The 10,497-nt window shown below is 53.2% G+C and overlaps 5 protein-coding genes across 5 annotated transcripts in view; 2 read left to right on the top strand and 3 right to left on the bottom strand.

Annotated features, from left to right (window-relative positions):
- The window catches only part of CHGG_08042 (uncharacterized protein), a gene marked incomplete at both ends in the record, with an annotated part of 1,214 nt that extends 614 nt beyond the window's left edge, over positions 1-600 (top strand). The window contains one exon of the mRNA XM_001225697.1: positions 317-600. Within this exon, the coding sequence (XP_001225698.1) occupies positions 317-600 (284 nt within the window). The remainder of the gene's footprint in view (positions 1-316) is intronic.
- A 482-nt stretch (positions 601-1,082) lies between these two features.
- On the bottom strand, positions 1,083-2,917 carry CHGG_08041 (uncharacterized protein; the record flags this gene model as incomplete). The annotated part of the gene is made up of 5 exons (XM_001225696.1): positions 1,083-1,663; positions 1,730-2,439; positions 2,680-2,702; positions 2,791-2,813; positions 2,884-2,917. 5 exons carry the CDS (start codon positions 2,915-2,917, stop codon positions 1,083-1,085), a joined length of 1,371 nt encoding a protein of 456 aa, XP_001225697.1.
- A 1,513-nt stretch (positions 2,918-4,430) lies between these two features.
- On the bottom strand, positions 4,431-6,321 carry CHGG_08040 (uncharacterized protein; the record flags this gene model as incomplete). Its single annotated transcript, XM_001225695.1, has 3 exons — positions 4,431-5,670; positions 5,791-5,886; positions 6,158-6,321. The coding sequence occupies 3 exons, from the start codon at positions 6,319-6,321 to the stop codon at positions 4,431-4,433; spliced, it is 1,500 nt and encodes a 499-aa protein (XP_001225696.1).
- Positions 6,322-8,108: 1,787 nt separating this feature from the next.
- On the top strand, positions 8,109-8,783 carry CHGG_08039 (uncharacterized protein; the record flags this gene model as incomplete). Its single annotated transcript, XM_001225694.1, has 2 exons — positions 8,109-8,134; positions 8,417-8,783. The coding sequence occupies 2 exons, from the start codon at positions 8,109-8,111 to the stop codon at positions 8,781-8,783; spliced, it is 393 nt and encodes a 130-aa protein (XP_001225695.1).
- Positions 8,784-9,394: 611 nt separating this feature from the next.
- Positions 9,395-10,497, bottom strand: part of CHGG_08038 (uncharacterized protein) — a gene marked incomplete at both ends in the record, with an annotated part of 1,985 nt that continues 882 nt past the window's right edge. The window contains 2 exons of the mRNA XM_001225693.1: positions 9,395-9,817; positions 10,243-10,386. Coding sequence (XP_001225694.1) covers positions 9,395-9,817; positions 10,243-10,386 — 567 coding nt within the window. The remainder of the gene's footprint in view (positions 9,818-10,242; positions 10,387-10,497) is intronic.

Raw genomic sequence — 10,497 nt, 5'->3', positions numbered from 1 at the left:
CTGGTTGTGTGTGATCCTCCAAGGCGCAGCTTCCAGAAACTTCATTCCCTTCTCGTATATTGAGAGGCGATCACCTTCGATTCCTAGGAGTGTATTTTTTATTGTAGCCAGCTTTAACCTTTCAAAAGTCCCCTAGGACAGTGTAAGGTCTGTTTTGTTACCGGCGATCGGCTTTGTCTCTTCGTTCTCTGTGTGCGGCCTCTTTCGGGGGGCGGGAGGGGGGGGCCGCCGCCAGCCATGGGGCCAGGCGGATGGGCGGTCCAACCGATTCGTAGCGCATGCGGCGGGGTATGCGCACTATGATGTGCTGCTGCAGATGCCGGCGGAGTGCCTGAGGGGTGGCGGGCAGGCTCGGTGCGGTTGGAGGTGTTTTATGCCGAGACCGATACGCTCACGGGGGATGGCGGCGTGGCGTCTAAGCCGGGGAAGTGGTTTGATGGGCTGTGGGAGGGGGGCGTGCGGGACGTGGTAGATTACGGCAGTAAGACGGTTAAGGGGGCAGATCATGATGGTATTTGGTGGTTGAGGTGGGGGGCGGTGCAGCAGGTGTTTGAGGCAGCCGGAGGGGCTGGGGAGCGTGACGAAGCCAGAGACATGTGAGCTTATAGGGCTTGGATCGAATGCAGTTGATGGTGCCACGACCGAACATATAGCCGTCTGCAATAGAGAGGATTGTCTTTTGATCCCAGAAAATACGCAGTACGTTATATGGCACACATTTGCCTTCTTGCTTTACCCGTACTAACCCTTGCTGATCACCACACAGATAAGACCCTCCCTTGCCTCAATTTTCGGCAGGCTCATCTCCTGTGAGCCCGTCCTCAAGGGCCTGTAGAGGGTTGATTTGTTTCGAATCTTGGCCGTGGATGTAACGATCGGCTTCGGTGACTTTACGGGTGTTATCAGGGTCAACAACATCGGAGAGACGCTCGCCATGAAACAGACCCCGGGGGTAAAGTTTAAGCGAGAAATCGTTCACACCCCCAAATATTCTGCACATATCTTCAGCTGAGATGTAGCTACGCTCTGCGCCCCTGGGATTTACAAGAATATCTGGGAAATGGTATTTCTTCTTCCGAAGCTCATCCAGAGCCCGTTTCCAGGTACCGTTGCGCATACGGACCCGCTTCAGCTGGAAGCAGATCATCGATTCCGGCCAATGCTTTGAGGACGACGATTAGCTTAGACAAGTCGGTGGAGAGTCCACTGAAGCCAACACGAGTGAGATTCTTTCGAGACCTCGAGCCCATAATTTTGCCCAGATCTATAGGTTCCAGACCATCTGTGTCGCGCAAGTTATCAAGTACGTTGACACTTTGCAAGCTACAAGTGTCCAAGCAGGCAAATAATAACTCGTTAAGATTGCCCGCCTTTGGGTCACGCCCTATCCTACCGAGGGCAAAGTCGAAAACCCTTAGCTCCTGCATACACAGCGAGAGCTGATTCCGGATATCCGGGGCAAGCACCAGGCTCCCCGGGCCTCCAATGTTGCCTAAGGAAACGGAGATGCCATTGAGCAAAACGCCCTTGTGTCGAAGCTTAATCACCAAATCGATAAGGAATGAGTAGCTGGGAAGTGGCCCGAGGTTGTATCTGTGCGTATGTGAGCTGCTAGTTGGCGCAAGCATATAGTTAGAGAATTGACTCCAAACGTCGGGGCTGGCTGGAATCGGCAGTACATCCGTCCAACAATAATCAAATACATCACCCACTTGTAAGTACCGCGCACCTGGGAGTCTTGCCATAGCAGAGGCAACAACCCGGGAAAACTTCCCGCTTGTTACCAGCAACTCCTGCCTCTTGAGGCGGGCCACATACTCTTGATGAAGCTCCACTGCCCATTCTCGATCCTCTTCTTCTCGCTCGCCGTGCCCGCCAATGTTGTAGTCTGGCGATGCAAGGCGTTCTAGGAATGAGGCGATGGCTTTTGCGTTTGCAATCATCTCATCTACCACCGAGGGGTCTTGTTCCGGGTTAGATTTGTAGATATAATCTGGGTTCGCATAGTGGGAAATGACCTTAGCGTGATATGAGACGTACCGACTGAAATCGGTGAAAGCAGGGGCGTAGAACAGGGGACATATTCGAATGACGCGAACGCCTTTTGCAAGCGTGGGATGGTGCGATATTTCTTCCAGGCGCTTGAGTGAATGTTCCTCGTCGAGGGCAATGCTCACAACGGGGATAACCTTCTGCGAGGCTAGCTCGCAAAATCGACGACAGACTAGGCGTGTATTCACCAAACTCTCGAAACCCTCGCCACAAGGACAGTCCCAGCCACGCAACGGAAACTCAGAGTCGAGAACGATGAAGTGGTCGAATATTTCGAGCAGAAGCTCGTTGGGCAAATCTAGAATTGTCAAATTTTGCGGATACGGGCGCGAGAGCTCATAAGCGGCGTCAAGCTTTGGGCAGTTTTCAGGGATTGACATTGTTTTCCTGAGTGATATGGTGCCATCAGGGTGCCCCTGGTTAACGGACTATTAATCAATCCGAGAGACTAGGAGTTAGTACCTATTTTTAAGTACCCAAGTTTATGAAAGAGAAACTTTGGTTGCCTGTGATATGAACTGTGTCGCGGCTAGAGCACCTAGGCCCTGGGAATTGTATCTGCATTTCACAACATGTGCTATATGTTCACAGGTCCACATGACTACTAGGAGGTAACTAGCTACACACCTGTTGTTGGGGCTGCCAACACCCTATAAGGAGACACAACAGTTTCGAGAGGAGCGGGCAAAATTAGGCAAGGACAATGTGGCTGTCCAAGTACTTAAGGTAGTTACTTACTATGGGTCCAAAGAACTTGTTCTCTGTAACCGGTCGTTATTCCAGTGTCAGTACATCCAAACACATGAAAGCTGGGGGCTTTCCCAAACCTACGGTCTGGCACCAAAAGCAGTAATACCACGAACATGGGCTCCCATCTCACTCCGAGCCATCCGACCCCAACGCCAGGCGTCACTCATTCCTCCCCCCTTCGTCCACAACAAACCCCAACCCACCCTTAGGGGATCACCTCCCTATCCCACCACATCCCTCATCGTCTACTTCCACCCCTAGATTCATGGACCCCTGCAGTCCCAACCCCGAGTCACACACGGCACGTAAGATCTCCCTGGCACGCCCCAGCAGCGCACCTGTCGCTGAACCCCCCGCGCCCCCCCACCTCACAGAGGGCACACCCCACCCGGGACCATTTCGCGCGCAGATGTGTACATACACGTGCAGACAGCCAGGCTCGTGACAGGGGGTCTTCGCAGGCGCAGGCGTTAGGAGGCGAGGAGGCGAAAAGGCGGCGAGGCGGCGGTCGGGGGCCGTTCGGTGTTAGTGTGCTCCGCATAGCTAGCTGTTGGGGGAATGCCCCGAGGCGGGCTGGAGGGCTTGGAGCGGAGAGGGTGGCAGTGGGTGGATTTTGGGGTTTGGTTATGCTCTGAACTCAATGACATGGAGGTAGCTGCTAGGGACATGGTTTTGGTACAGGGCCGAATCGTGCAGGTGGTGGTACAAAGCCCATATCGTACTCTTTTTGAACCTTTGTATGTTCGCGGCAGGGCTGGTGGTAAGGAGACAGCTTAACTCACGCCGGTGTCAAGCAGAAAACCGGAATCCTAACTGCCTACCTACTCCAGGCCTTCCCTTCTGTTGCGGGTATGCATTCAATGAGTGCCTCAGCTATGTGTGTGCCCCTGTGCCTCTGATAGGATCCTGGCCTGAGACCACCGCTGGTTTTGGTTTGGGCGACATCATGGCTCATGCTGGGTGGTGATTAAACGTCTTGCTGATATTAATGGCCAACGGGGCTGGGTCGGTCTGCAACCGTGGCTGGGAGCCAAGCCAAAGCAATTGTGGCCGTATGTGTGCTTGGTTACGGTGGGTAGGTACCTAGGTAGGTATTCGATGACCGTTGGGAGCTTACCTAGGCGAGCAAGGAACGCGCAGATGGTGTACCAATGGTGGGCGTCTGGGTACTTGTGCAATAAGAGCCTTTGAGTTTCTTGTGGGGTGGACAACTCAGATTATATACCTGATGCAATTCTGTGTTGCAAAACAACCCGGGAGAATCCTGTTTTCACTTCATGGTAGTTTGAGAGTAACTGAAAAGTTCTTGATAAAACAGGCATTTACGTTGACAGATACTTTGACCAAGGTACCTAGGAGGCTGGGTTCAAGCCCTGCCCAAGGAAGAACTTTTCTGAAGGATAGGTACGTGTAGGAACTAGGCCCTCGCCAACCACCAGATCACTGAGATCAGACGACCAGCCATCGACCAAAGCCGACGACCTACTACGCTAGATATCATTTGATATTACCTACACGACCCATACCAGTCTTCCCTTGCTTCCACCAGCGTCGATGTCTATCAGTACTTAGGGAGGTATATGCTGCTTCCTTGGTTACTTTGCGGCGCCGAGTTTGTTCTCGGGGGGCTATAGCAGCGGATTGGTTTGCTGCATATCTTGGCCGGCGATGTAACGGTCCACTTCGCTGACCTTGACGCGGTCAGATGTGCCGTCGTGGTCGAGATTGTGGCCAAATATATTTCCTTGTTTTCTCCATGACATGGAGTTAACCTCTGCGCCTCTGGGAATCCTAAGAATATTTTTCTTGACATGATACTGCTTGTTCCGAAGCTCATCCAGAGCCTCTTTCCAGGTGCCGCTGCACAAGCGGATAGTAGACAGTCCGAGCCGGGTTATCGACTCGGGCAATGCGTCGAGGAAGGCTATTAGCTCGGATAGGTGGACTGACGACCCTTCAATGACGACATGAGTGAGCTTCTCCCGGGCCCTCGACTCCAGGGCTTTTCCCACATCTATTGCCTCCTCCGTGTTATTCGCGTAGGTGTTGGAGTGTGTAAAGAGGCCGACATCTTGTAGGCTGGAGGTGTCCAGGCAAGCGGATAAGAAGTCGTTGAGATCAGCCCCGGGCGGGTGGTGCGGCAGGCCCTCAGAATGGACTGTGATGTTAAAGTTCATCAACTGTTGCATACTCAACGAGAGCTTTTTCCGAATGTCCAGGGGAAGCGCCAGACTCCCGGGAGTTCTTATAGGGCACAGGCCAATATCGATCCCATTGAGTAAAACACCCTCGTGTCTGAGAGCAATCATCAGTTGGACCAAGCATTGGTAACTGGAAAGCCCAAGAGCGTGCCTCAGCATTTTTGAATTGGACATCGGGAGACGCATAGACTTGAATACGATGTCCCCGACGTTGAGGTTGTTGGGCCATAGTATGGGCCTACTGCCAATACCTGCTTCACCGAACTGTAGGTCCCGTGCATCTGGCATCCTTGCCATGGCAGAGGCAACAACACGAGAGAACTTCCCGCTCGTCATCAGTAACTCCTGGTTTTTAAGGAGGGTTACATGCTCCCGATGGATGGCCTCGATGTGTGCTCGATTATTTCTTGTTTCTTCGTTCTTGCCGTCTCCGCCAATGTCGTGGTTTGGCGATGTAAATCGGTGCAATGTCCTCGCGACAACTCTTGCGTTTTCTACCAGCGCATATATTACTGAGGGATGCACATCAGGGTGTCTATCATAGCCCCACGACTCTAGCTCGCTGGCCTTGTGCCGAAGTTGGTCCACGTAGTATGAAATGAACTGATTGAAATCGACGAAAGCGCGGTTGTGAAACTCGGGGAATGACGCGAATAAGGCGAACTCCCTTTGAAAACATGGGATGATGGGATATCTGTTCCAAACGCGCAAGCGATCCATCGTCGAGCTTAATGCTCACGACGCGGATGAGTTGCTCCGAGGATAGGTCATGGAATCGACGACATACCAAACGTGTATTCCTGATATATTCAATATCCTTCCGCCAGCGCGGAAAGTACCAGTCGTGGCATGGGGGTCTAGGGCGAAAGCCGCATTCCAAGTACTGGAATATTTCTAGGAGGAGCTCGTTGGGCAAATCTAGAATGGTCAAGCCTCGCAGATATGGGCGTGAAAGCTCGTTTATGCGGTTTCGAAGATCGCCCCGTATGACCTCAAAATCCCGCATCGACTCTCCCAGTTGCTTCACTTCTCTCTTTATCTTCCGCCGAGCCAACACCCGGTGACCATGGTTCAAGGAGGTCAAACAATCATGATGAGTTTCCCACCACTGTGACTCGGATGGTATCTGGTCTCCAAACCCTTCTTGTCTGTACCGGGCGAACTCTGCTGGGTTATATTCCTGTTGCTTAGGGGTGTACGAAAACGTTAATGTCTTCAAGCAACAGTATTCGCGCCACTCCTCCTGATACCGTTCGTCCCCAATGCGGAGCCGCTCATAAGCGGCGTCGAGCTTTTTGTAATCTTCAGGGACCAACATGGCTTTTCTTGGGCGATGTGGTGCGGTCGGGGTGGTGTGACGAACCTACTTCAGGACCCTGTCCTGTTAGGGTTCAGCTTCGGTTGAAGGTAATCTCTCAAGGGTGCTTAGGTTCGGTGCAGCCAAAGGGTGCACAACAAAGGCTTGTCTCAACAGTAGGCTTCCGAGCTTGTAGCGAACTGTAGTTGTGATTGCTAACTGGAGAACTCCCAGAGCTCTCCAGAACGAGTGACTATATACTAACTAAGTCCTGGGTACCTCCGTACCTGGATCGAAGAATACTTCCATGATCCTGCGATCCGTTCTGGATCATTAGATCGTTCCTCGATCCAATGATCCATTCCTGATTGGTCACCCCTGGATTGCGTCTACAGCTCATGATCCGGTTCCCATGGCAGGAGGCCCTTCTTTGCTGATTGGCTCGGGGCACTACCAGCGTGCCCCGCCGGGTTGCATGCGACCATATTCGTGACAGGTGGTTGGCGGACCAATCGGTCTTGGAGACTGGGAGTTGGTATCTTAAGTAGATTTCCGAAAGAGAAAATTTACGTGTTCACACATCTCCATAACTGATCACTTGTTCTATGTTGTGGTCTAATTGCCAACATTGAGCCCCCCTAACCACGTGCAGGCAAACTCCAAGGATGCACAGTAGGTACCTAGGTACCTTAGGTTTGAGAGCAATTAGGGCCAAAGAACATGTTCTCGACAACCAGGGTCATTCCACGGCCAGCACAGGACATGTTATCAAACAACGATAACAGCATTGAGTGATGCCGGCACCAAGGTTGGCCCCAACAGAGCCCCTATTTTCACCATGAAAGCCGGGAGCCTTCGCAAAAACCAACGGGTTGAACTGCACACCAAAAGTACTTATCTAAGGTAGTAGTACGTCTTACTCCGAGCAATAACACCAATATCACTCATTCCCACCACCCTTGGAATACCAATTCCCTCTCCTACTCATTCAACCCCCAGAGCCCCGAGGCATTTCAGCCCCACCTAACCTCGAGTCTCACACGCGGATCTCCCTGGTGTATCCCAGCAGCGCATCCGTCACTGAAGCCGCGGCATTCTAGCTGCCCAGTTCAGATCCTCCCTTTGGTTGCGGGTACCTATGTATTCCATGAATGTATCAGGTATATGTGTGTCCCCGTACCCGGATAGGACCCCAACCTGGGGCCGTTATGTGCCCACAGGCGCTTGTTCCAATTTGGGCGACATCACGGCTCATCCATTGCTCAGAGAGGGGAGGGAGGTGGAGTGGAGGGATAAATGGGGCTGGATCGGTCCGTGTTGATATTGCCATTAGTTTCGTACTGGTGACGGCGACTAGGCTTCTTGTATAGGTTCAATGTGCTGTGTCAACGTCGCGCCTCTCGACACCAAGTACATGTACATATATGAACAACAAAAGATGTAGCATCGTCATCTCGTCTGAAGGTTTCAGGGAGTTACCGCGAGCAATGAAACAGAGGCTGGCTTGTCGTTGAGAATAGCCCCGGTTGCTCCGGCCGAATGTTGCCGTTTTAGGAAACTCGGGTCGGCCTCTCGCCCACTTTTCCGGCCCGGGTCCGGGTTTGACTCGGCACTTCGTTTTCACAAGTACAAATACGAATCTGTTGGTTTCGATAGCGGCGGCGCAATTCCCCGTGAAAGAAACACCAACATCATCTTAGCGGCGAAAAAAAAAAAAAAGAGAGAGCTTGTTTTTGTGCTGAGATGCAGTGTTATAAACACACGACACAGTGGAAATCCTAAGCGGCCAACCCCTTACCGCGTTCAAAATGGGTTCCACAACCAGATACGTACGGTACGTGTACAGGCCGGGGGACCCGCAGCCACCATCAACTGGGTCAAGAGGTTTCTAGGCGAGCGGCGGCAACCACAACAAGCAGAAGTTCAGAACCCAATGTACTGCTCCAGAAGCTCCCATTCGACAAACACCGAGAGGGCTTCGAGGCAGAGAGCCTCATCTGGCTCTACGATAAAGCCCAAACCACACCGAACGTATCCGGGATTGCTGGCCGAGTCGCGTTAGCCTTCCAGAGCGCCATAGCCAAGGCGCAGCTGGAACTTCTTCGATCAACGGCAGCAACGAAGACGGCACTAGACACCCGCATCCGAGGAAGCCCTGGGACCGAGATGGCCCCGCTCGACCCGAGGACCCGAGGTCGTTTGCCAAATACACCCAAACGTGGAAAAAGGTGGTAGTGTATGTGCTGGGGCTGAGGGCTGTAACGGCTGTTCTGGCCAAGGAACCCGGCTGCGAGGATATCAAGATCCTTTGCTCGTTAACCGAACAGCAGAAGGAGGCAGACGAGCGACTCGCCAACACCACGCCTGACGAAGATGTTTTCCAGCCCTTCATGAAGTTTTCGGCGGAGGTACACGCAGCCCACATCATCACGGTGGCCGGCCCTCTACATGTTGCTTCTCAAGCGCGGTGTGTGCGATGCTAATCGGAGTCATATTCGCGTCTTGATTCTACACAGATCTTCTACTATGCGTGCACCGATTAAAGTTGTATGTACTCTCTTCCTCCCTTAACTTTTACTACGCCATCCTTTTCTTTCTTAAAAAATTTAGGATGGCAACAGGTTATGCGATACGTAAGAATACACATCTAGCCATCTACTACTAAGCAGTCCGCCTTGCATGCTGCCACGTCGGCTTTGCATGAGTTGTGGCGCTTCCCGTCCAATACCGTCCCTGAAGGCTGCAGCTGAGAGGCTGCAAACCTTGAAGTGCAGCATGCATGCACTGCCTTCAGGCAGCGAGGCTCTGCAACGGGCATTTACGGCCTTCATCCTTCACCCCGGCATTGCCACATTTTGAAACCGGGCTATCTGGTGGTTTGAGTTTTTTTTAATGGCAGGGGGGTTAAAACAGAGAAGCAGCGACAGCAGCGCAAACCCGACTGAACAGGCACCATCATCAGACTGCCTCGCAACCAGACAATTCCTCGCCATCTTCAGGTTACAGCCAGGCCCTCTTTGAATCGACAACCGAGGCCCGCACAAAGAAACCATCCCCAGCAGCAATGAAGTCCCCAACAAACCTCGATTCCGCTTCACAAACCAGCCCCCGACATCCCCACCCGACCGCCACCCTTCACCCCCGAAAACGAACTCATCCACTGGCAGCCACCACCACCACCACCACCAACAACCTTAACCCCCCCCAACCCCAACCCCCCCTCCCCTTCACCACCACCACCCCACCCCTCACCACCACCCTCCCCACAATCTTCCTCGACCCCACCACCTCCCAACTCCTGCCCACCACCCCCCACCTCCGCACCTTCCTCCACACCGACCTCTCCCTGACCCGCCTTGACACCGTCTACGCGCACCTGTGGTGGGCCGGCCGCCAGTTCCCCGCGCGCCCGCTGCACCGGCAGGTGCACGAGCTGGGGCGGGCCATCGCGCCGACCTCGCGCGCCGACCTGCACCTGGTGTGGTGTCCGCGGTCGCGGAGGTTGTTTGTCAAGCCGCTGCCGGCGTATTTGTTGTCGTTTGGGTTTTGGGAGGGGTGGTTGGGTGGTGGGGGGGAGTTGGATGCGTGCGCGAGGGGGTTTTTGGTGTCGTATGTGTGGTTGGTGCGGGATGAGTTGGATTGGGTGGTGGCGAGGGAGGCGCGGTTGTTGCCCGACGGGGTGAGTTGGGAGAGGTGGAGGGGGTTTGTCGAGGGGTTGGTTGCTGGTTCGGGTCCGGAGGGTGGGTTGGATGTGAATGGGTTGATGGGGGTGCATAGACGGTTTCATTATGGCGAGTTGAGGGTGAATCGGCTGGATCATTTGTGTTGGGTGCGGTTGGGGACTTTGTCGAGTGGTTTGCAGCTGTTGAGGGGGTATAGTGGGTTTCTGCCGCCGAGTTATAGTGACTTTTTTCGGAGGCGGTTTGGGTGGATTATTATCACGTTTGCGTTTTGTAACACGGTGCTGTCGACGTTGCAGGTTGGGCTGGCTACGGATTCGTTGCAGCCTTTGAAGACGATCCAGGATGTGTCGAGCGGGATTGTGATTTTCAGCTTGGTGGTTCTGGTTGCTACCCTCGTGGTTTCCTTTTTTTTGTATATTTGGCTATTTACATACTTCTTGGTTAACACTCTGGTCGACTGCGCAGAAAGGGAGCAAAACAGATAGCTTATATCGGGTCACTGTGCTGAATGAGG

This window comes from Chaetomium globosum, genomic scaffold (assembly GCF_000143365.1).
Source record: "Chaetomium globosum CBS 148.51 scaffold_5 genomic scaffold, whole genome shotgun sequence".
In the NCBI taxonomy this organism is placed as follows: Eukaryota; Fungi; Ascomycota; class Sordariomycetes; order Sordariales; family Chaetomiaceae; genus Chaetomium; species Chaetomium globosum.
The sequence above is the reverse complement of the archived record's forward strand: the minus strand, read 5'-3'. Positions and strand labels throughout refer to the sequence as shown.